Below are 27500 nucleotides of genomic sequence, written 5' to 3'. Positions count from 1 at the left end.
AAGGAAACAGGGAAGAAAGAAGGAAATGAATTAGAGTCAAAAAACATTTAAAACATTAAGATAAAACATAAGGTAAAAATAATAATAAAATAAAATAAAACAAATTAAATGAACATAAAAATAAAAACAATAATTAAAAAAGAATATATAATTTAAGTTTGGGGAAAGCATCTGAGAACAGCTTTGTCTTGAGTCTCGATTTAAAGCTATCAATAGTGGGTGCATTTTTTACGTCACACACACACACACACACACACACACACACACACACACACACACACACACACACACACACACACACACACACACACACACACACACACACACACACACACACACACACACACACACACACACACACACACACACACAGAGTTTTATGACTTATTGCAGATTTCAACTAATCTGAAGACACTTTCACATGTAGTGAAATACTAAAATACCAAAACACACACACACACAAACTCAATCCCACAGCCTATAGAAACACACAAACACAAAGACACTCTCACACATACACATACATATACACAGACGCACACACATATACCCGTGAACACACACACACACACACACACACACACACACACACACACACACACACACACACACACACACACACACACAGACACACACACACACGCACGCACACACAATCAATGCATGTACAAATACATGTTAAGGATGCTGCTAAACTCACTTTAGTGTCTCCAGTTGGCAGAGTGGATTTCCTAATGCAGCACTAAGAAGTGCCACTCCAGAGTCCTGCAGATTATTGTCACTTAGGTCCAGCTCTCTGAGACTTGATCCTGAGCTGAGGGCTGCAGCCAGAGAGGAGCAGCTTTTCCCTGTCAGGTTACAGTTATGCAGCCTGGGGAAACATGATGATACATTTCAACACACTGACACTGTAACAAAAAAAACACACACACACACACACACACGCACATGCGCATATACACACACACACACACACACACACACACACACACACACACACACACACACACCACACACACACACACACACACACACACACACACACACACACACACACACACACACACAACGGGCAACATGATGAACATGATGATACATCTAAACACACTGACACTGTTAGATAATGGCTCTTTATCCTGTTGAAAACCACCAGCTGCTGGTTCATCCGCACTATCATTGATTTCAACTAATCTGAAGACAGTTTCACATGTAGTGAAATACTAAAATACCAAAACACACACACACACACACACACACACACACACACACACACACACACACACACACACACACACACAAACTCACTCCCACAGCCTATAGAAGCACACACACACAAAGACACTCTCACATACACATACACAGAAATATACACGTGAATACACACACACACACACACACACACACACACACACACACACACACACACACACACACACACACACACACACACACACACACACACACACACACACACACACACACACACACACACACACACACACACACACACACACACAGGTAAAAAAAAAAAAAAAAAAAAAAAAAACATCACATAAGACAAGTCTCATTGGCATTTTTAAAAAGAAGACTTCATGGAGAATGAAGAAAATAAAAATCTGNGGACAATCCCACAAGGTGTTTTGGTGCTTTGAAAATGACACCCAAAATGATTTGTCAGACTTGTGAGGTCTTCTGGTAAAACACTGATGGGGTTTCCTTTCTATTTATTTCTATTTATCCTTTATATTCTATTATATTATTCTATTTCTATTTCATGGGAGTGTTTCTACTTGCATCTACAAGGGGAAAAAATCATGAGGCTATGTTGGGTACAAATACAGTATGTCTTCGGAAGGCCTAAACAGAGCACAGCCAAACACTCCAGTACAATTTGTATCATCTTTGAGGGAATGCTATGACAATGCAGGATCATACAGACCAAAACTGACAGTTTTGCAACAAACTATTCCTATCGACGTACCAGCATGCCAAATTTGAGCTTCCTACATAGTTTAGTTCTTGAGCTACGGGCTTGTGAACTTTGACAAAAAAAAGAATGTGAACAAAATGGGCACCCCCCTCCCCCAGTGAAATTGGCTGTAACATGGAGAGTATACATCTTACATTCAAATAAAGTAGCAGTGTTTCTCTTAAGTACCATGGGTACACTCAGTAATATTTTCAGATTTTTTTGAGACCTAAGTGCGTGGGCACTTGTTGATTTGGCGTGGAATGACCCAAATGTAACTTCAGTTAATGTGTTTGTTTGTATTGTGTTCACCTTGGCCACCAGTTCTAGACTGTACAAGAGTAGCAGTCTATAGTCAAATGATCTGCAATAATGCATCACACACAACACAATATCTCATTGATACCAAATAATTTGCAATTATGCATCCTACAACACAATATCTCACTAATACCAATATTCTAGTCATTACACACAGAGAGACACACAGAAGCACACACAGACACACCCGCACACACACACGCACACGCACAAACATGTGATTATAGTGGTGACTGACTTACTTTGCTGATCTGGAGGCCTTGACCACAGGCATCAGCCTCAGCAGACATTCCTCTGATCCGCCATATTTATCCAGGTCAAACTTATCCAGCTGCTGATCTGAGGTCAGCAGCACAAACACCACAGCTGACCACTGTGCAGGGGAGAGTTTGGCTCTCTTTAGACCTCCTGATGTCTTCATGTAGTTCTGCATTTCCTCCACTAGGGACTGGTCATTCAGCTCATTGAGGCAGTGGAACAGATTCATGCATTTATCTGAGGAGGGATTTTCACCAATCTTCTTCTTGATGTACTGGACAGTTTTGTCTGTGCTCTCTGATTGGATGGTTATCGGTGGAAGCAGAGCTCCGAATAGATTCTGATTGGACTCAAGTGAGAGGCCCAATAGAAAACGGAGGAAAAGGTCCAGGTGTCCATTTTCACTCTGTAAGGCCAGATCTATTGCTCTCTTTTGCAGCTCGTACACAGACACTTCACCACCCTCCTTTGCATCAGACACAGGCAGCGGCCTAAAACATTCCGCAAGCTTGGATATGAATGTGGCTGGCCTTGGGGTTGCTTGGTTGAGAACATTTTTCTTCTGGATGATGAATGTGAGATGCACATACAATGCAGCAAGATGCTCCTGAATGCTGAGATGCACAAAGCAGAACACCTTCCCCTGGTACAGCCCGGCCTCCTCCCTGAAGATCTGGGTACACACTCCTGAGTACACTGATGCCTCTGTGATGTCAATGCCGCACTCTCTCAGGTCCTCCTCATAGAAGATCAGATTTCCCTTCTGCAGCTGCTGAAAAGCAAGTTTCCCTAGTTTGAAAACCATCCCTTCATCCGTTTCTTTTCTTTCTGTGTACTTCTGTTTGACATCTGTCTGAATCATCAGGAAGTGTGTGTACATTTGAGTCAGAGTCTTGGGGATCTCTCCTGTGTTTCTTTCCTTCAACATTATCTCTAGTACAGTGGCTGCAATCCAGCAGAAGACAGGAATGTGGCACATGATGAAGAGGCTCCTGGATGACTTCAGGTGTGTAATGGTTCTGTTAGCCAGGTCCTCATCACTGACTCTCTTCCTGAAGTACTCCTCCTTCTGGGGGTCATTGAACCCCCGTACCTCTGTCACCTGGTCCACACACTCAGGAGGGATCTGGTTGGCTGCTGCTGGTCTGGAGGTGATCCACAGGAGAGCAGAGGGCAGCAGATTCCCCTTGATGAGGTTTGTGAGCAAAGCAGACACTGTGGTTGCTTCTGTTACGTCACAACACTTTGGGTTGGAGTTGAAATTCAAAGGAATCCGACACTCATCGAGACCATCAAAGATGAACAACACTTTGCATTTGATATCATTGAAAATGTTCAAATCATTGATGTTACCACAGAATCGTTTAATCAGACCCATTAAACTGAGATGTTCCTCCTTCACTAGGTTAAGCTCACGGAAAGGAAAAGGAAATATGTAGTGCATATCCTGGTTAGCTATTTCTTCAGCCCAGTCCAGAATGAACTTCTGCACAGAAACTGTTTTCCCAATGCCAGCCACTCCCTTTGTCAGCACCATTCTAATATTCTTCTCTTGTCCGGGCAAGGGTTTAAAGATGTCATTGCATTTGATTGCTTTGTCATGTATAGCTGATCTCTTGGATGCTGCCTCAATCTGTCTGAACTCGTGTTCTTCATTGACCTCTCCACTGCCCCCCTCTGTGATGTAGACCTCTGTGTAGATCTCATTGAGGAGTGTGGGGTTTCCCTGCCTGGAGATTTCCTCAGTCAAACACTGAGACTTCTCCTTCAGAAGGGCTTTATGGTCCTTGATATCCACCCACATCTGTTTACATCTGTAACCAAAGCATATAATGTATGTGGGTTCTTGTTCAAAGTTAATTTAATTTAATTTAATAAACTGAATTTTAATGAAAGATCTGTACAGTAATGCCTCAAGATAACTTTATAATTATTGAGCAATTGGGAGGGAAAGTAATCTCATCGCCCCCTGCTGGCAACGTTCCAAGCCTCTGCATCAAATTAATGGTTGTTTTCTTTAAAAAATTACATCTCGGTCCGGACGACGAAGTAGAAGCAGTGGCTGTCATATAATATGCATGTTAGCCCGTTTGATCGATTCAGGTGGTAAAATGTTCTTTTTTTTATTGATCTGAACTGATTTTAATATTCTTTAAAGGGACACTGTGTGAGATTTTTAGTTGTTTATTTCCAGAATTCATGCTGCCCATTCACAAATGTTAGCTTTTTCATGAATACTTACCACCACCATCAAAGTAGGATATTCATTATGACTGGAAAAATTGCACTTTTCATACATAAAAAGAGGGATCTTCTCCATGGTCCGTCATTTTGAATTTCCAAAAATAGCCATTTTTAGCTGCAAAAATGACTGTACTTGGACCATACCAGAAAATATTTGTTTATTACTTAGTAAACTTTCATGTAAAGATCAAACTTGGCAATTGGCAGCCCAGTTTCAATGAGCAGTATAGTTGCAGTACCTTTTTTGACCATTTCCTGTACAGTGTCCCTTTAAAAAGCTAATACAGAACTACACTGACTCGCATGTGTGACGTGTTTATGTATGTGCTTCATGTAATTTACATAGCCAAATTAGCATAGCCAAATATTATCCAGAGAGGTGGTTACTCGTCATTACAGAAGCCATCATACCTACTAGAGAAGCTAAAATCAAACCAAACTAATCCAGTGTATATATGTATAATAAGACGCCAATATGGAGCTCACAGGATTACAAGAATGTGAAGAAATGCAAAAAACTTTCGTTCCTTTGTTTCTCTGTGTTGTCAATGAGGTGCGGAGCACAGCATGCTGGGAGCTGTAGTCTGTTTCCGACCAGATTGGCACAATTTCTACTTTTCTTAAAAGGGCAGAAAATTACTCAAGATTTCAACAGGTAGTAGTTCATCCTATCATGTAAGCTGAAACATGTGTCTGGTGTGCTAGCTCAGCATCATATCTTTGTGGATTAAAAAAAAAAAAACGTCGTCTATGGGAGTTGCTATAGGATCACCCTGGTGGTTGGAACGTAACCGCTAGGATCGCTGTTTTCCACTTTCCCTCCCAATGACTGTTCTTTTTGGGTTCCATTATGTGATCCTAAAAAAAGGAAGGAAAACAGGACAGCAGCTCACCTCTGCTCTGTACAAGACCCCTCTATCTCTCCTCTCTCTTCTGCCTCTTCTCTACTTCTGTCCATCTCTCCTCTCTCTTCCTCCTCTTCTCCACTTCTGTCCATCGCCTTTGTATTACCATCTGATATCTGCTGTGTGAGACTGCCAAGAAAGTTAATTAATCAAGTTAATATCTCTGTGTGCATACAAGATGTCAACATAAAACACAGTCGTAAACCAACACAAATACATGCTCGCGCACGCGCACACGCACACGCACACGCACACGCACACGCACACGCACACGCACACACGCACACGCACACACACACACACACACACACACACACACACACAGAGGGCGAGAGACAGAGAGTGCTTTGCTTACTTCTGATCAGAGGAGTCTCCTTCTCCAAGCCGCATTGGCATATCCATCGACTGGTCACTCTTCATGGACACACAGCTGGGGACAGGGGAGTCTGGCCTTCTCACACAGCTGGGGACAGGGGAGTCTGGCCTCTTCACATCAAGTGGACTGGAAGAAAGTCAATAATACTTTTCAGTTTGCGTTTCACCCAAAAAAAATCATAGGTTCTGACCTGCCTTCTTACCATCTCTCGTTCACCTACCCAGATAAGTGTCCGTTTCCAAACTGTAGCGGATGACTCATGGACTGGTCACTCTTCATAGACACACAGCTGGGGTCTCGCCTCCTCGCATCAAGTGGACTGGAAGAAAATATAGGCCGCAAAGCTTTAGATTCACAATTTATGAAGCAGTATGCATATGTCATTATAAAAACCACATATAATGGAGGGGTGGCGTCCGCGCCAATGTCTTATCCTGAGCAGTATTATGAAAAGGAAGAAAGCTGTCACAAACTGGAGCTGAATGCAAAATCAAAAACTGTATTAAACAGAGCCGAAAAAAGTAAATAAAACCGACAGACAAGGGACAAAAGTTCCCAGTTTTATTGACTTTTTCTTGCTTTGTTTAATACAGTTTTTGATTTTGCATTCAGATCCAGTGTGCGACTCCTTTCTTCCTTTTCATTATAAAAAACACATACAGGGACGTACGGACAGACAGACACACGTCACACACACACACTCACATCTTTCCAGCACCATCCTCTCCCAGTGCTGTGTGTGTTTGCTGCTCCTCCAGCAGACTCATGTTGGAGGTAATGGGGCACCTAAGTCTCCACCCCTTCCGGGCGGCTTATGGGGCTGGCAACGCAAAAACTTTTGACTGGGCTGTAATGGACTGATCAAAGCTATTTTCCGACCCACCTCGCATTTCCCCGTCGATCACACATATGCTGTGCCTCAGAATTAATAACAACCAATGGTGTGCTTGTTGACTTCATTTGACAAGCGATTTTTGAGTTGTGTGTGTGCAAAAATATGTAATTATTTGGACTACACAACAGACGTCGCATGTCCGACGTGCAGCCACTTAACCCACGGTGCAGCGGTAGGGTTGGCTGTGCCTCGGTTCACGTCAGATATGCGAGGCGCACGTGTAGTCTCCAACACAGTTTTGCACAAAAGCTAAAATAACGTTTCTTGCGTGCCGAAAATGAGTGGTCTTACGACGCAAGTCCAAACCTTTCAAATTCACTGTCATCATATGTGAAATCCGGAGCACATGCCAAACGGGATGAAGATTTAGCTTGACTCGCTCCATTAACCCTTTAATGCATAAGCCATTGGACTCACACTAACGCATAACATGGGTCTAAATAGACCCGCATTCATTTCCAATGTATTTCTGAGCATTAATCATGTATTCTGTCACACAACTTCTAAAACCAATAGATTTTACCCCATAATTCATCTAAAAGTAATTACATAGGTGGTCCTTAATTCAAAAAAGTATTTTTTAAAATGTTCTTATATTTTTATTTTACAAATAAACATGAATTTGGAATTAAATCACTAATTTCTAGACATGGATCGAAAATGGCCCGCATTCATTTCTAATGGAAGTCTAAATCTTTCACTATAATAACTTCCACAATTAATGTATTTTAATAGCTAATGGATTAAAAGTTGTGATTTAGGCTGTTTTTAATGCATAAAATGGGTGTTATTTTTTGTATCTTATATAAATAAACACACAAATAATTTCCCCCATTATTGCGGACATAGCCTGAAGTTTTTCACGTTAGGGACTAAAATATATTTAAAGGATTCCAGTCAAGAACAAATAAACTGCGGACAGTTTTTGACCACTGTTGACCACTGCTGACCTATTGGATTTAAGCATTCCAGGCCATGCATATTTGTACAATAAGAGACGGTGTGATCGGAGGAGCCCAATAGCCTATCAGGGCATAATTAATGTGCATAATTATTAGGCAACTTTGCTTTCCTATGGGAAAATATGCCACAAAAGACATCTAACAAACTCCAAAAATACTATAAACAATTTTGATGTCTTCCAGAGGGGTGTGGCTGTCTTGAAATATTGGTCACATCCGTCTAAAGCACTGTTACAAAGCCATCAGTGTCACATGACATGAGCTCACAAAGTCACTGCCAGATTTAGAAGAATTGAAGATGAAGCTACCACAAAACTATTACCTGCAGTGCTGTTATATTCCAGAACTGAAACCTACATTGAGTGTCCACAAGAACATTGTATTCAGCACTCAGAGACATGGCCAAGGTAAAACAGGCTGAAACATGAAGACCACTCAACAAGAAACTTAAGTCAAGACTGGGTCAAGAAATGTCTTTAGACAGTTTTTTCAATGGTTTTATGAACTAGTGAAGGTGACTGTTAATGGACCAGGTAGATGAGACTATGGCTAGATCAGTAATGTGCACACTTACATGAGTTCCTGAGTTCCACTCAAATGCCAGCAAAGTACAGCATAAATACCATGGTCTTCAAAAGATGCAAATGTCTTCCTCTCAATGATCCAGCCATGGGCTCATCCACCCTGTCTGTCAAGAGTCACTTTCCCAAGTCCATAATAGGCCTAACTTTGACAACTCTGTCCCCAGGTATTTTTGACCCAGTCTTGACTTAATTAACTTGTCTAGTGTCATCCCTTCTTACATTGGCCATATCTCTGAGTGCTCAATGCCCTGTTCTTCTGGACACTCGGTGTTGGTTTCTGTTGTGTAATATTATAGGACTGCAGGGTAATACTTTTTTTTTAGCTCCACCTTAAATTCTTCTCAATTTTTTGCAGTGACATTTCTTACGAGACTGATGATTTTGTAATGATGCATTTCATAATTCTGTGGTAAAGTGACCAACGTCTTGCCAATTTCACGACGGCCACATCCCTCTAGAAGACTTCAAAATTCTTAATCGACTTTTCAGAGTTTGTTAGATCTATTTTGTGGCCCATTTTCCAAGAAGACACACAGTTGCCTAATAATTATGCACACCTGATATAAGGTGTTGGGCACCTTCGACCACAGCCCCATATTTTTATACAAATATGCATGGCCTGGAATGCTTAAATACGATAGATTTTCAAGTTCATATAGATTCCTGTTGGAAAATAAGCATAAAAAAGACAATATGGTCAAAAAACATGTTTGCCTAATAATTCTGCACACAGTGTATATAAAAAATGAATGTGGACAATTTTTGATCCATGTGTGTAAATATCATATCATTGTTTAAAAAGATGTCTATTTCAAAGAATAACCATAAAGTATTTGAATTAAGTATTAATGTTGGGTGTTAATACTCCATAAATGACAAAAAGTTGAATTTTTAGTAAAAGAATCAAAATCCTTTCTCAATATGGCTGAGAGACATTAAGCTTGTAATGAAATTACATAGGAAATAAATGCGGGTCTATTTAGACCCATGTGTCTAAATATCATATAGTTATATAAAATGACTTCTATATCAAAGAATAACCATCAAGTATTTAAAATAAGTATTGATGTTGGGAGTTAATACTCCATAAATGATAAAAAGTTGGACTTTTAGTAAAAGAATCAAAATCATTTTTCAATATGGCTAAGAGACATTAAGCTTGTGATGAAATTACATAGGAAATGAATGCGGGTCTATTTAGACCCATGTGTCTAAATATCATATAGTTATATAAAATGACTTCCATATCAAAGAATAACCATCAAGTACTTAAAATAAGTATTGATGTTGGGAGTTAATACTCCATAAATGATAAAAAGTTGGATTTTTAGTAAAAGAATCTAAATCCTTTATCAATATGGCTAAGAGACATTAATCTTGTGATGAAATTACATAGGAAATGAATGCGGGTCTATTTAGACCCATGTTATGCGTTAAAGGGGTAGTAACCAAAAAAGTGTTTTCACGCAAAAAGTTATGATGCATAAAAATAAATTAAGTCATCTAAGGGACAAAAACAAGTCAATTGAGGAATTCATGGAGTGCTGAGTAAGAAAATTGTATTTTTACAAAGATATAGAAATTTTAAACTCAGCCGGGTCTATTTAGACCCATGTTATGCGTTAAAGGGTTAACTTGCATTCAAAATTTTGAGAGCTCCAGCCCCGTGGATCGGAAGTAGAAGGGCGTGACTTAGGTGCCCCATAGGTCGAGAGCAGATCTCGCCCTAGACAAGAACCAGAGAATAGAGCACTCACTGCTGACATATACACATCATATCCATCGTGTTAGATTGTTATCAAGGCTGTTCTCTGTTGTTGTAAACAAGTGGTGGAATGGTCTCCCAGAAGAGACTTCAGGTGCTTTGGCGATATCAACATTCTAACTCACCAGACGTAACATCCAATGGGGTTTTATGTCTGGTAAATTAGAATGTCGATACCACCAAAGCACCTGAACGTGACATGGAAATCTACTGGTTTATTGAAGAGTTAGGTGTGGGTCAACACATCAAACAAACAAACAGCTGACAGCAAAGCATCAAGGATATCTGGGCTTCCATAACTCCCACGCAATGCCCTGCCTTCAATGTTAAATGCAGCATTCCAGTTACAGCTTATAACCAGGTTTTGATCATTGAAATGTAATTTAGAAGGTACCAAATGCCAACCGTATTGATGTAAATGGGAAAGAAAAAAAGAAATTTGGATTACAACACCACAAAACTGTTTTGTGTAATAATTTGGAACAGAGCACTTTGGGCATTTTAAGTTTTCTATTATTTTAAAAAATACAGTGATAATTGGAAGGTTCATTCAAAAACTTTTTAATGGTACTCTAATGGCTGATGACTCGAAAATTATGACGACTGTCATTTATATTGATTATATGGGAAAATGTCATTTGCGTAATAATGTGGAATGCGGTGTAGCGAATCAAACCACTTCCTGATCACGTCACGTCACTTGTCCATTTACTTCCTAGAACATCAAAACATGTCCTGTCAATGCCTTGCTAGCTAGCCTGTTCCTAAACATATGATGGAAGTAAGTAAGTAAGTAAGTAAGTACTTTTATTTCTAGTATTTTATTTCTAAATCACATTTAAAAACAGTACAAAACTGGCCAAAGTGCTGTACAGTGACCGGCTAGAGAGAAATCCAATAGATAAATAAACAAAGCACATTAGTTAAAAATAATAAATAAATAGATATATAAAACACAAAACTTATATGCCCTGTATACCAGTGCAACACTGGCTAGGGAAGATAAAAATAAGTAAAATAAATAAATAAAGGCAGCCAAGCAAAATTATAACAGAATGTAGGCTAAATAATGAACAGGGACCTAGGTATAGAGTGGGGGCGCAGCATGTCAGAAATATAGGGGGCCTGACCATGTAGGGACTTAAAAACTAAAAGAAGCATTTTGAACTTGATTTTAAAATTTATAGGGAGCCAATGTACGGAGGAAAGGATTGGAGTGATGTGATCATGCTTCCTAGAACCACTTAAAAGTCTAGCGGCTGCGTTTTGAACCAGCTGTAAACGTGCTATCTGGGACTGGGGGAGGCCGAAATAAAGGGCATTACAGTAGTCAAGGCGGGATTTTATGAATGCATGTAAGACGGTTTCTAAATCTTGGACAGTAAGAGAGGGTTGATGCTGGCGAGGACTCTGATTTGGTGGTAACTATTTTTAATGACTGAGTTGTTTCAGTTCGAGAATAACCCCGAGGCTTTTTGCATGTGGTTTCACGTAAGGTGAAATAGTGGATAAACTAGTCGTCACAGAGGGGAGTGATTTTGGGGGACCAAAAATGATAACCTCAGTCTTCGAGTCATTGAGTTGAAGAAAGTTATTGGTCATCCACCACTTAATGGCCTCTAGGCAGTCCAACAAACGCTCTGTGGAATCTGTAGATGTTAATGGTATGTACAATTGAGTATCGTCTGCATAGAAATGAAAAGAAACTTGCGAATTGCGAATTATATCCCCTAGGGGGAGCATGTATAAACAGAAAAGTACCGGGCCCAAAATGGAACCTTGTGGGACCCCATATGAGACCGGAGATGGTGAAGAGAAGGAGTGGTCGATGGAGACTGAAAACGTTCTGTTAAGTAGATAAGATTTGAACCAGAGTAGTGCTGTACCACTGATGCCCACCCGCCCCACCAAGATTATGTTTCTTAAGCAGCGGCTGGACGACTGCGTGCTTGAAGCTGGCTGGAACAGCACCTGATGTCAGGCAGGCATTTATAATCAGCAGTAGGGAGGGGCCTAAAAAACATCAAAAGTTGTTGCTGTAGACATTGTAGAAAAAACGTCCTTACTTAAGAAATGGTCCACAAAGAGGGCAGTGGTTTCAGGGCCCAGGCGGCGGGAGAGCTGTCCTGGGGCTTTGGCTGTCTGCGCAGGGTTTGGGATACTGATGTTAAAAAATATAGGCTTGTGGTCAGAAAAAGTGGCATCGTCCATAGATATATTCTCAACAGAGAAGCCATAGGATATAACTAAATCAAGAGTGTGGCCCAGTTTCAGTGGCTTGGTCTATATGTTGGGTGAGGCCAAAAGCAGTAGACTCACCAACTCCAGCAGATATCCAAGTCTCTGTTAAAAATAACAAGTCCAAGTCATGATGAGAGAAAAAGTCCTTGAGTATAAAGGTCTTATTTAACACTGATCTACAGTTGACCTATGCTGCCTTAGCCTTGGTGTGTGACACTTCCCGTGAGCAATGCGAGTACTCCAATAGCCGAATGTTCCCAATGTTTACCCCACCACTGCGAAAGCGAGATCTAGGCCTATTGGAGACGGCAGGTGCTGAGGATGGTAGTGGGATTATGGGGATGTGGCAGGAGTAATTCATGTCCCAGGTCTCATGCGTCATCCTAGGCCTCACTAAAACGGGGATTGGTCTTGAAGGAGGGTCAAGCTGGGCACTATGTCAGACTCTATGTGATAAATGCTTTAGCAAGTTTGAGGTAAGCAGCCTGGTTCCTTCTGCACTGAGATGGAGTCTGTCAGTATCAAAGAGGTCATGTCTGGTCCAAAAAGAGTCAAAGTTTGAGAGAAAATTATAGCCAGCTGCTAAGCAAAAGTGACAGAGCCACTGATGCAGTCCATAGAGACGACTGAAATGCTCATTTCTCCTGAAGGGAGAGGGAAAGGGACCTGATAAAATGCACTGTGTTCCCCAGGTATTCGATTTTAAAACAAAGTTCCTAAAATTCATCATGCAGTCTGGCAGATTTTCTATCCATAAGATCATTTGACCCAATGTGAATGATAACAGTCTTTACTGACTTATGGTGTTCAAGCAATTTGGGGACAGTGTTAATAAAATCACTAGTCTTGCCATTGGAAAAGCAATAGGTGACACCAGCAGAAAGTTTCACTCCCTTAATGTTGGAGTCACCAAGGATTTCTGGCGTTGTGCTACCTCTATGCATATGTTGAGGGGACGACTTAGTACAGCAGAAGACTGAGCCGCCAGGGCAGCACTGGCACCGTTCCAGCCGCGGCCGTAGGGTCTGGAAGTTGAGAAGAGGACGTCATCACTCGTTGAAGGCATACTGAGGGTGTTCGAAGCTAGCTTGCATTGTGGAGTTCGATCAACTGTAGCTGAAACTCGGCCTGGTTCTGAACTGCAGACGGAGGAGAGGCACCGACAACGCTTTCCACATCTTGGGGTTGGCAGTGGAGAAGCACAGTTTTTCTGGATGATTTCTACCGGTGTGTCATCATGGGCAACGGCGCTCGAGGCGCACCTAGCTTTCAACTGGCTGGGCGAGCTGGTGGCAACAGGTTGCAATCCTGGATTGTCAGTGGAGGATAGCACAGCCCTGGACGTAGATTGCTCAAGGTCCGAGGCTGACTCCAGCGGAGCAAAGAAGGATTATGGAAGGATAAGGAGTTTTGCTGTCATCAAGTTAGGTGTCAAAATGGAAGGTTGGAATGAAAAACAGCAACACAGCAGGAAGTAACCTAATTTTGGGTGAGTACTTTGGCGTCTACTTTTATCTACAGAACGAAAACTGCCAGTCAAGTGACATTAGCTAGCTAGCATTTCAGGTGATGTGGCTCTGAACAATAGCCTGACCAGGTGATTTTTGCATCGAAATAGTTTACTTGGAAGCTACTGGAGTTGTTCTTCGGGCGTGAAAATGCATTTAGACCCGCAATTTAAACTCAGAGAGTCAAAGAGCGCACCCGTGACAAAAAGGCTTTATCTCAGTTCGAATGGTGAAAAACGCTATTTCTACCTAAACCAGTGCACGCTTAAAATGGAATAACTTTGTAATGGAAACAAACCGTGAAAATATACAGACAGTTGAGATTTTGGGCTTTTTGGTATTGAATGTGTTAAGAGAAAGCCTGGCTACACCCTCTTATATCGTTTATCACAATGATGTCAAATTCATTACTGCAGCAAAAATCACTATCAATAGGCAGCCTAGGCTACACCCTCGCAACCACCCTCGCAGATTGTTTAAGTTCACAATAATGTCGCAAAACATCCATATAATATGGGTCAAATCTTGACACCTTTTAAAGCACATTTGTTTATCTTGATCTCTTCAGACCAGACGACGTGGTTCCAGTGATCCATATCCTTGGTCTATTCATCTCTCTTGAGACCAAGATTTGCTTTAGATGTGTGGTGGTAAACAAGTGAGTTTTACAAAAAAAGTTTATTATCTGGCTAGTCAAATAGGGTAGTGGGACTGACATGGTTTGGGGATGCATGAATGCCGTCAAGATTGGAAATCTGAATTACACCTAAAAGAAACATTGACATGCACTGTGGCTACTGAAGCAGATCATGATACTCTCCATAGGATTGCATTCAATACTCACACCAATCTGTTTAAGCCAGGTGCAGACTCAAAATGTAAAAATTCAATGTAAAGAAAGGTTGAAATGTACACTGATTACCTCCCTTTTAATCATTTTTCATTTCGAGACGATTCAGGCCAACACGACCCCTTCTCTACCAGATTTTAATCTGGGGTGTCACTTTTGTGGGTACATGTTCAAACATTAATACATTAATTATGTATTTTGATTTTTTGTAAGTGAACAGCAAATTTAAGTGGTTATATATGTTGTTAACAGGTCACCAATTATTGTGTCAAAGTGACATTTCTTTAATGTTATCCTATGTGACGGGTTGCACTGTCTGTTCAGTACAATGTATGTCCTTCAGCAGTTGCCATACACAAATGACATCATGGGATCTTGGGTAGCTCAGTGGCTAGTCTGTGATTGGCAACAATGCCATTGTTTTTATAAAATCAGCTGGGATAGCCAGGCTTGTAGGAGCTCTCCCGGTGCCCAAGTATTCTGATGGCCTACCCTGTTGCCTTGCTGCTGATTCTGAGTAAGGTATGTGTCACCACTATATTTCTAGATGCTATCAAACATTTAGAAGTTGTGTAGTAAACAAACACTTTTAATTACCAGGCAGTAGCCAGAGATCCCTTGGCGTCCTACCTGCCAGTCGATTGTGGACGTCGTCCTTGTCGGTGTTGTGGCAGAAGTGAGCGTGTAAATATCCTTTTGTTGTATGTCACCCTTTGTCTAATATGCCTGGCTTACCTATTTGTCTGTTCGTTCACCTGATTTCCTAGACACCTCAGAGGATCATCGAGGGTCTTACGGTGACGTTCGGTGGGCAGTAGCCTACTTGCTGACCGCTATTTTGCCCTGTTAGTTTTGCCTTTCTGTTTATTTGTTTGTTTTGTTTCTGTTTGTCGAGCCGCTATTCAGTCAAGTGTTTTTGTTATTTTTCGGGGTCGGTATAAACTGTGGTCGTGTAGCCTAGCCACGTCTAACTTTGAGCTACACTCATTGGGCAGGCTTTAGTAACTTTGACTTCAAACGTGTTTATTCACCTGTGTGTGTGTGTAGTGGATAATCACCCTGACTTGAATCACTTCATAGTGTAGTGTGCCTATGAGCGTGTGATTGTGTGATTTACCATGGGCCCTTGATTTTGGTGCACACGTGGTGAATTAGTCTTATCCGACCTACTCTGTTGGTCTAGCTTCATTAGGATCTTTGTCAACCGACCATGATTACTCTACATTTTACTTATTGATTAAATAAAGAAAATATTGTTATTCATTTAACCCTATCGCGCCGGACGCATCATATATGATGCATCAAATTCAATCATCCTGCGTGTCATTTCCAAACGTCCTGCAGTACATGGAAACCGCCACAAGAGAGCAGCGGTCAACAACAAGTTGATCACAGCTCGACGAAAAATGCAAAATGGAGTAGAGGCGGTTTCCCTGACCGACGCTGAGATATCGTCAAATTGCAAAAGATTTGTGTACAAATTTCCGAAATATAACTCTACATCCTTTAATTTGAACACTTGCTTTGTGCAATTAATCAAGGAAGAGTTTATATTTTTACACCATGTTGCAGAGAGATCGTGCTAAAACTGATGAAACATATAAGCACCATCCGGCGGTGGCAGGAAGTCAGCCATCAATGCATTTGCTCCATAGGGAAACTTACAAAGCATACCACGATGATCGTTTAACAAAACACACAAGTTGTTTTACTTCAAGACAAAGATATTGCCTTTAGAAACAGGTTTTACTTGCAATTTTGAAAATGTAATGCAAAATGTTGAAATTATGATCTCGTAAAAAATGCATTTAAGTGAATGGAGAAATGGTCCAATTGTAGTAATGGACCCATATATTCAAATTACACATCAAAAATGAATAATGATCTATATTACACTCATAAATAGGTTGTTAAGCATTCGATCAGCTATGTTTTTACATAGATTTAAAAAAATTACCCAACCAGGCTGTGGGAAATGTAAAATATGGTCCTGCTAAAACAAGGATAGGCTTTAAAAAATGGCAGGATCTCACTAAATATTTAAAGATAATCCTCAAATTAAATTGTCTGACAACTTTTTTAAATAAAAAAAAGTTGTAAATGCATTAAAAGTCATTTTTCAATGGTCATGAAATTGGAATTTTCATTCCTTTAAAGCCTGATGCATCATATATGAGGCATTAAATATCTCAGTGACCTTAACAATTTTTTTTTTAAAAACATTTCTTATAAGGGACCAATATTGAAGCAAATTCCAAAATATTAGAATTTTCTCTCATTGCTTTCATGGTTCAGGTTTCACAGGGTTAAAGGTACGTCTCTTGTCCATTCTATCCGAACCTGTTGTGCCTCATTACTGGTTGAAATCAAAATATATTCTGGGGTGGAAGTCCCCCAGTGGCGTAGTCGTGCAATTACACATCAAATGATTATTATTTTTAGGAAAATGAACATCTAAAGTCCACTTGGTTACACTATGAACATTTATTTACAAATCTGCGAAAATGTGAGGGGTGTTCTCACTTGACATACTGTATTCCCGTAGAGACTGCCAAATAGTTCTGATTTATAATTATAACATTTAGAATAGATAGAAAGAAGTGGAATGAAGTTACAAGGTTTCTGTGGGACAATGATGTCATATATCGCCCTCAAGCGAGGAGTGTGTGTGTGTGTGTGTGTGTGTGTGTGTGTGTGTGTGTGTGTGTGTGTGTGTGTGTGTGTGTGTGTGTGTGTGTGTGTGTGTGTGTGTGTGTGTTTGTGTGTGTTTGTGTGTGTGTGTGTGTGTGTGTGTGTTTTCAGTCGCGTACATTAAACCTGTTTATCAGGCCCATCAGCTAATGATGACTTGTGGAACATTCCAGAGTGCATGGAAGAGGAACACTGGTACAGTACATTGAGTTTTACTTAAGAAAATAAAGAAATCAGATATGTTTTATGTCCAAATTTTATTTGGTGAATATTTCTATTGTCCATCAGCAGATGTAATCATCCTAGATCTTTCGATCAACTGTTTATTATGATGTTCAAAACACAATACCAGTCAACAAGCAAATCCCTCAAATTAGATGCAAATAAGTCTCTGGTTCAAACACCATGCTCTGATCTACAAATGGTAACACCAATCTAGAAATATATATGATAAAAATCTATAAAAAAATAAAATATAGCAGCTCTATTTTTTGACTGCCATAGACTCCAGCAGGCTACTTACCTTGTGTGTGTCTGTGTGAGGTCAGTGAGGCAGCTTCCTTTCACTGCCGTACGGTACGTGCTTCTCTGGCAGAAAGGGTGTTTTGGGGCGGGGCCTGTTGTGTGGGTGTGACAATTATTTTAATAAACATGGAAATACCTCAACCCTTTCTTCTTTTTCATCAAATGTGACATGATGAAATGCACTTCCTCAGTATAGGCTATAACTATGTTATTTAGAAGGGACTCTCAGTTTTAACGAGACAGAGGTCCACACACAACTGAGTAAAACTACTGAGATGTATGTAGTGTCTTTAATCCTGTTGAGCAGGTAGATCAGATAATGACTTACACATGAGCCGCACCTTTGTGTTCCAAGACGTAGCCACAGAACTATTTAGATACTTATCTTCCACTTGTAGGGGTAGTCGCGTGAGAATTGAAATCCTCACACGGACCGCACCACGTAATGTAGGTACAGTCGCGTAAGAATCGGAATTCTTACGCGGACCGCACTAGTAATGTAATTGAAGTTACGTTAATGTATGGGAAGCTGCGTGTGGATTTACTCCTCATGCGGCTATACCAGGAATTGAAGGTAAAATCTCGTTTGGGAATTTAATTAATTATGAATTAATTAATATTAATAAACAAATTAATTAAAATGTAATTTAAGGACCGTCTCATAAATCCTTGGATTATTAATCACAATAGGGGAAAAGAAAGAAGAGGGGAACAGGCTTTCAAGTTGTGTGTGTGTGTGTGTAGCAGGGGTCTGGTTGCTATAGGCTACCACGTGTGTGTGGTTGGCTAAGCTAGCATTAGCTACAGAAAGCATAGACAATGGAAAGGCTACTGATAAGTAGCTGCTTAGCAAAGGCCTAATGTCGACTAGGCAGGGCCCACAGGGTCCACAACAATGTCTAGGTTTCTGTAATAAATGCACACAATTCCTTGTGGAATAGAGAGAGAAATGAAAGGGGATGAGAGAGAAGTAGTCGGTGGGAGGAACTCGCACTGATTACTGTGTGTATGTCTGTTGCTGGGCAACAATGGCGTCCTCTCGGCTAGGTTAACGTTAGCATCAGAACCGTGAACAATAGGGATAGCTAGCAGCTATGTAGCAAGTAAACCGTGTGGTTTCAGGCGCTTCAAGTCCCTTAGTGGACGCGCGAATGTATCAAAGGGTTCTGGAATTAACGATAACAAGTCCGAGTAGAACAGGGAGAGAAAGAAAACGAAATAAAAGAAATAACAAGTGGGAGACGTTGCCGTCTACGCAGCCATTACGAGTTGTAAAACTACAGGAAGTGGGGTTTCAGCGTGCTTGTGTAGACGCTGCAAGCCCAACTTGGCTAATGGCGCTCCGAGCAGAGTTGGCTATTCAGAGAATGGTTTACTACAGATTATGCACTCACAGTGTATAAAAGAGTACCGAAATGCTCGGAGGGTTCTGAGAATCAAGTATTTCGAAAGGGAGAGAGTGAAAGAACGAGAGAGAGGGAGAGAGATAGAGAGAGAAGGGAAAGAGAGATGGAACTCTAGTGGCTATGCGTGTCTGTGTAAACAAATGGTTAGCGTTGCGTTGCTAACCTAGGGCTTGTTATAGCCCGTTACAACAAAAGGCGCAGCGCGTGTATTTCTGGACAAGTCAGCGAAACGGACGCGCTATGACGGTCCTCGGAGAGTCCCGAACATTGATGGTCAAATCAATACTTGAACTATTCCGTGCGAACGCCACAAGCGGGGTCGCTAGGCTTAGTAGCCAGTAATACAGAATGGGTTAGCAGAGGGGAACCTAAGCTAAGAAGAAGGATAGACAGAGAAGCAGGAGAAATGCAAATAAACATGTGCACATGAAAAATAACTCAAGTCATAGTTCAAAAACACATCTATCTCAGTAGGGTAGACTGAGTACAGTTGAGTACAGGGTACAGTTGAGACAAAACAAATATCTCTAAGTAACAACGTAGCTTTGATCTAATTTTTAATGTGGACATGCGCATCGATGTCCACTTAGATCATGGGAAATTTGAAACCAGCACAGACCGCAGATCCAAAGATATTGGGAAAATGCTGTTTTCGACAGGTCAGATTTACTTCACCAGGGTCCTGCAACATTGAATATCTAATGACCAGTAGTTATCCTCTTGATATAAGTTACATGATTGCAAGCCATGATATGTGCTCTAAAAGCAGACATATTTCCTGACATCATAACAGTTAAAACCATTTTAAAATCTTTATCAATGTGTGATCTGGCCAGAAGGGGACAGTTTAGACGCTAGCCTGTAATGCTAATTTCACTATGTAAAACCAATGTAAAGATGCTAACGGGTACAGTTGAGTACAGTATTTTGTTATCGGCCATGCTATTAGCTCCCATGGCTATTACATCCCATTGATTAGAATGGTGTCTCAACTGTACTCTGCTATGTCTCAACTGTACCCCACCGTTTTTCAGCTAGGGTACAGTTTGGACAAAAGTGCACCTTTTTTGTTCGATTAATTACATAAACATTAAACATCCTAGCGATATATTCCTTGATTATATATTTGCCCACATCCTGAAAATATGTTCTGTCCAAAACAACTTTCTTTTTAGAACATTTTAATAGTCTAATTTCTGCGTGGAAGGGGACAAAAATAAAAGTGTACCCAACTGTACTCAGTCTACCCTACATAAGCTATGCCCAGTGCCTACTGTGTGAGATGAAGAGGGGAAGATCCAGTTTCCAAAGGCTCGGTACGTCCGTCTGGAAATGGGGATTGCAGTCCACGTTTCTCTCGTCCTCGAGAGTTTGGGGCTGCAAAAGTCTTTGTTGTTGCGGCTGAGATTTGTCGGTTGAATCCCAAATGCGAGAAGTTTGTTCCACGGAGGCGTGCGTGGATATTTTCTCGCAGTGAGCTCGCCTTAGCCCACAGAGTCCGGATAAAAGTCTTAAGACATGACCAGGCAAGATCTTAGACTTGAAGTGAGGAATTCTTTGCAAAGTGTGTGTAAGATGAACTCAGCAGTCTATGTTTGTTATTCGGCCAGATATCAAACAATACTTTGTCCAAAATGTTGCGCAAGTTGCTCTATGCGTCTTGTCTGACCCGCAGTCAAAACTAGAGTGAGGGACAAGGGGCAAGACAATGGGTTATCAAAGGTCATCGATAACCAGGTGATTGTGAATGGGGCTTTAGTCACAGCGCCTCCTAAAGGAGGAGGAGGACTGAGAACAACATGGCAGGGACCCTGGGCCAGCCATTTGGTGGTCACAGGGGAAGTAACTCTTTTACTAATGATTATTGATGACCTTCGTCTCAATCATCATCAGTTTGAGTCACATGATTCTCATAACTTTGTCATGAGTTTCTCTGCGTAGAGAAGTGGCAGGAATTGTACCTACACACAGCATTCAGACGTTCACACAGCAGCAGAAACAATGCAGTTTACTAGTCCAAGTGCACAGTACCACCTTTCCCCCCCTAGCAGCGCCCTTGTGCGCACACTGCACAGTCCACACAGCATCAAACTGGGCAACTGAACCATTGCACACACACACACACACACACACACACACACTCACACACACACACACACACACACACACACACACACACACGCACACACGCACACCAAAGTGAACTGCTATCAACTGACCCACTGCATACACGCACACACACACAGGACCAGCAGGCTACTTACCTGTGTGTGTGAGGCAGAGGCGTCTACTGTTTCCTTTCACTGCCGTATGGTATGTGCTGCTCTGGTGGAAAGGGTGTGTTGGGGGGCAGGGCTTGTTGTGTGGGTATGACAATTATTTACAGAAACATAGGAATTCCTCAAACTTGTCTTCTTTTTCATCACATGTAACATGATGAAATGCACTTCCTCAGTATAGGCTATAACTATGTTATTTAGAAGAGACAACTGAGTAAAACTACTGAGATGTATGTAGTGTCTCTTTAATCATGTTGAGCAGGTAGATCAGATAATGACGTACACATGAGCCACACCTTTGTGTTGTCGTCACATAACTATTTAGACACTGGTCTTCCACACAGCAGTACCTACTGCAGTCATTCAAACTTTCACACAGAAACAATCTCTACTGCAGTTACGAGCCCAGCTGCACAGTAACAGACACTTCTGAACACACTGCACAGTTCACACAGCACCAAACTGGGCAACTGAACCATTACACACAGAGAGACACAGACACACAGACACAGACACACACACACACACACACACACACACACACACACACACACACGCACACACACACACACAGTACAACACAGGATCAAACTGAACTGCTATCAACTGAACCACTGCACACACACACACACGCACACAGTACAACACAGGACCAAACGCTGAACTGCTTTCAACTGAACCACTGCACACACGCACGACTATCTGTGGCGCGATCTTCACATGGGAAAGCCTCCATGACATCTTTGCTGTTCGAGACCAACTTGTGCAGCCTGAGATTGGAACAAGCCAGCATTCCTTGTGTTCTTTTGAGCAGATTGATGACTTATCGGATTTTGTTCATTTTTGAACTTGGATTCAACTTGCTCAAAAAAAAAATCTTTTTTCTGAGTTATTTATTTTGAACTGGTCAGAGCCAGGAACTCATTTTAAATATTACTAGGAAAAAAGAAAGTGAAATTACCTAGCCATTTTTGTAATATCAGTCCTCAAAAACATCCCTATTGATTCGGTAGTTGGAATGTACATGTGCATATACTGTAATATGTACCCACCTGACTAGAGGGTGATGTCACTCCTGCTGTTCTCTAGTCTGGCTGCACCAGTTTTTCTGGAATAAGTTTGCAAGTTATACGCAGGCATTAAATTGCCTCGTAAACGGGTTACCGACTACCTTTTCACCCAAACACGTGTTTTCAGAGACGGATGTTTTCCTCCGACTTGACTGCAGTTCTTGTCAAAGTTTCTGCAAAACTTTGGCCACTGCGCTTCCTGGCTTGCAATGTTAACAAGAAAAGAACATAGCATTGCATTTTCAGGTTTTATTTCACAACGGTCACATCTATTGTATTGTTATCACAAACTCGTGCGTCGCATCGGCTGCTACTGTGGTTCTGTCTCAAAGACTTCCTATTGGACAGTTCTGACGATGACTGTTGCACTCAGATTGAGGATGTCCACTGACATAGGCGTGCAGCATTGGTGCCATTTCTGGCATTGTCCACCATTGCTGCCTTATTTGAAACACTGAATGATGTGTATCAGAGTGCCAACAGCTCTTGTGAGCGAACGCCAGTGTGAGAAGGGGCTGAACCGCTGGGTTGTTGTGGAGAGTGTTGTCACTTGTGGCCGAATATCAGCATCTGGTAGCCGTCTTGTTGTGGCAACCGCGCAATCTGTGTCAATGCTTTGCATGGCATCATCCAGCACTCAAGATACAAGAAAACACACAGAAACATATGAATGTGCATTTCTGGATCAAACTCCAGTCAATCCAGGAAATCTTTCTTGTACATAAAATTGTCTTGATTTTAAGGCAAATGGAATGCCAACAGTCAGCACATCTGGAGGATTGTGTTTCCTTGTGCTATAAAGGGTTCTGTCAGTGCGTAGGCCCACCTTTTAACAAACTCTTTTTTTGTTTAAAATCTCTATTCCTGGTTGTCGTTTACCGCTCAGAATTTACTTCAGTCGGGCGCTACTGGCCAAATTAAATTTCACCCACATTTGGCAGGTTGGCGGGTGTTAATTCAGAGTCATGAGTGCATAGGCCTACCTTAACATTTTTTGTTTTTTAATATCTATTCCTGGTTGTGTCTAGCTCTTCTGACAAGGTCCTTTATGAAGGTGACACATAGCCAAATGCAAAAATGGGAAAACTTCCCGTTAAGACTATAGTGTCTAAAGTACAAGTGGGTACTTCTAAAATGGCCAATTTGCATCTTAACAGTCAAAAGCTCTGCACCACGGAGTCATGAACAGAGTCGGAAGAGGAAGACGAGGCCTGAAGAGTTTTATTTCCAGCCAGCAGAGGGCAGCACCTTCACATGAACTCACCGGAAACACAAACTCTCATTATCCAGTGGAGTGAAATGTATTCTATTCTACTCCATTCAAATGTATTCCTCCCAGCAAGTTATTGGATCTGTGTGATGAGACAGGACTGTAAGATGACCACCGAGGGGTAAAAGCAGACGCCAGATGGTGCCGTTGAGCCCTCTGGAGGTGTTGTGGGCCTGTCAAGGAAACACCAAAGAAGAAGGAGGGGGATGGCCACCTGAAGACCCAAGACCATAGAGGTAGAAAATAAGAGAGGACCCTGCCCCCCATTTTACGGCAATCTGTGTCGGCCATTACCTGTAGGTATATCAGAGAAATGGAAATTAACGGAGAACGAGGCTCACCTCTGTCAAAAATGGCTTAATCATGTGAAAATGTCCATCAACACACTATACAAGGACAATAGTTGAAGTGTGTTGCTAACTATGTTCATAAAAGATATTATTTAATTTTTAAATGTATTTTATCGACTCATATGATTTAAGTAGATATTTAGCCTGACATTTCAAATCTGGTCTTTGATTAAAGTGTTACTTCATATTTCCTTTTAGTAAATTTCTTGACAGGAGAGGGCGTGTTCTCCATTGACTTGCATTGCCTGAAGGTACCTACACTACCTACGGAAGTTGGGAAGCTCCAGCTGCCATTTCCCAGTGCTGTCGCAAATTGCTGTGTCCTCTCTAGTGTTATTTTCTACCTCTATGACCCAGACCCCTGCGAAGCAGTTACCTCTCCAGCCCTAACTCCTCAACAAGTGATGATTAGTTAAGGGATTGTACTATACTATAAGCTCAACTATTCTACTCCATTTAATTCTATTGTATTTATCCAGGGACAAATAAAGTGTCAATTTAATGAAGAAAGAAATGTTAATTCATTATTGGATCGGAGAATGTTTCGTCACTAATGTGTAATGTGCGCGAGACGCAGTAGTATATAAAGCGTGACATGCGTCATTTGTCATTCAGAAGGTCGGGTGGTGGTGATACAGTTTTCTGACCGGCAGCTCGGCCGGCGCATGGATATTTAAAGATTAAGGAAGAACCACCGACTAGTTAGGCTTCACCACTAAGAACTACACAGCGAATTCCTTTGTTTTTGTAGGCCTATGTTTTATTTGTAAGTAAACCTTTTAAACTTGAAAATCCTGTGTCGGAAGATTTGTCGCGTCAGACTCGTTGCTTATTCACCCGCTCCTCAGGTGGAGTTGCCACTACAGTATCTCTTCTGATAAAACTGTCTGCGGTCACTGCACAACATCTCTATATATACGACGACAGTCAAGGCCAACTGTTGTGATTAATATACAACTACAGTCAAGACCAACTGTTATGATACGACTACAGTCAAGACCAACTGTTATGATAAATTGTTTCTCGATTGTAAGTCACTTTGGATAAGAGTGCCTGCCAAATGTAATGTAATGTAATGTAATGTGTATTATACATTCATGAATAAGTGTCAACACACATTATAAGACTCATAATCAGCAGCATCTTCTATTCAAAAGAGCCAACAACTAAAACATCAGCATTACACTTGTATTAAACACAAACACACACGCACACACGCACGCACGCACGCACGCACGCACGCACGCACACACACACACACACACACACACACACACACACACACACACACACACACACACACACACACACACACACACACACCATGTGATTGCACCTTACCTGCACTTCCACTAAAAATAACTGCCTGGACCCTGCAACACAACAAAGCACCAGCGCTGCTTGTTGTGATTAAAAATAAACTGTACTGTCCTGTCCTGTCCTGTCCTGTCCTGTCTTGCACTTTGTCAGTCAGTAAAATGTAATTTCTATGTCCTTCATGGTATAGAGAGAGACACATAATTTTCCTTTGAATGACTTGTGAATATGAAGAAAGTACAATAAAAGCTGACTTGACTTGACTTCTATACAAAAGGACCAAAACCACTAAAACATCAGCATTACACGTGTATTCAGCACACACACACACACACACACACACACACACACACACACACACACACACACACACACACACACACACACACACACACACACACAGTATTATATTGAAGGGTCATCTGGGGCAGCACATGTCTTCAGTTCAGTTTAATTTACTTTATTGTGAGGTATACTGCGCAAAGTTCATCAGTTACAAATTAAGGATATAATTATAGCTAGTTAAACACAGGGCAGAAATCTCAAGCCTCATTAAAACAGCAGGCAGGATTACGGGTGTCATGCCCTCCCTTAACCCACAGGAACTCTTTGAGCAGGCCACTATCAGTCAGGCGAATGCCATTGTAGCGGATGGTGGTCATGCACTAAATGGGGAATACATCTATCTGAACTCTGAGAGGAGGTTCAGACTCCCTTGGTGCAAATATAATCATTTCAAAAATGCCTTTATACCTCATTCAATCAAGCTACAGAATAAACAGGGAATTATAGAGATGGAGTGGGACAAAATTGACCTCTGTAGCTAGTGTTGGTACTGTTGGTTGGGATGGGTAAAAGCTGGGAGGGGGATTAGCTGGGAAGATCTCTATTGCCTCTTTTCCACTACCGGTTTTCTGGTAGGCCTACAGCTCGACACAGCGCGATTGGGACGCCACTTTTTGCTTTACAATTGAGCTGTTTTGTTCCCAATTGAAGAAAAAAAAAACGTGGCTGCAGATTCACACTGTGTCGAGCTGTAAGCCTACCATAAAATCTCGATTCCGTTTTTTTTTTCATCGCGAGCTTCCATCGAAAAAATAAAAACAACAACAAAAAAGGCATTTCATATACTTGCAATTTGTGATAAGCAATTAATAAAATGTAAACCCACTGATTTACACACACAATTGGAATACAATAATGTAAAAAATAACAGTTAAGACAACAACACTAAATAACTAGACATCACTATGATACTAATAGTAAGCATCCTCACTGCAAGATGATCTATACGATTTCTTCACTTCGATTCGACAAAAATGCTGGAGGCTCAGGACTCGAACGGCCAACCTTTGGGGCTACAAGTCTGAGGCCCTAATCGCTTACCGATGACTGCCCTCATGAAGGCTAATCTTTGGAGTTGTGTTGTGAAAAATACACCAAAATCTGTGTAAATTAAACTCTGGAAAATGGATAGAAGACGAGTTCTTGCTTCTAGCTCTCCTAGAGTACGATTGTGACTCTGCTATGAATGTTGTGATATAGCGCATCTGGATATCCGCAGGTGACGTGAAGCAGATTTTTCGCTTTTTTTCTACTCGGTCCACCAGGGGAGGAGAGGCAGAAAATCCGTAATATGCCTTGCGCTGATATTCAGCCTGGAATACGCTCACTTTCATTGATGAAAATAGAACAAATCCGCCTCCTACTGTAA

At 41.3% G+C, this 27500-nt stretch overlaps 1 protein-coding gene across 1 annotated transcript in view; it reads right to left on the bottom strand.

The window, feature by feature from the left end:
• The window catches only part of LOC134442928 (protein NLRC3-like), a 43565-nt gene that overhangs the window by 327 nt on the left and 15738 nt on the right, over positions 1–27500 (bottom strand). The window contains exons 2-3 of the mRNA XM_063192889.1: positions 2533–4362; positions 701–871 (exon numbers count right to left, since the gene is read on the bottom strand). Of these exons, the coding sequence (XP_063048959.1) occupies positions 701–871; positions 2533–4362 (2001 nt within the window). The remainder of the gene's footprint in view (positions 1–700; positions 872–2532; positions 4363–27500) is intronic.

This window comes from Engraulis encrasicolus, unplaced genomic scaffold, assembly GCF_034702125.1.
Source record: "Engraulis encrasicolus isolate BLACKSEA-1 unplaced genomic scaffold, IST_EnEncr_1.0 scaffold_26_np1212, whole genome shotgun sequence".
In the NCBI taxonomy this organism is placed as follows: domain Eukaryota; kingdom Metazoa; phylum Chordata; class Actinopteri; order Clupeiformes; family Engraulidae; genus Engraulis; species Engraulis encrasicolus.
Note: the sequence above shows the minus strand (reverse complement) of the source record. Positions and strands in the feature narration are given on the sequence as shown.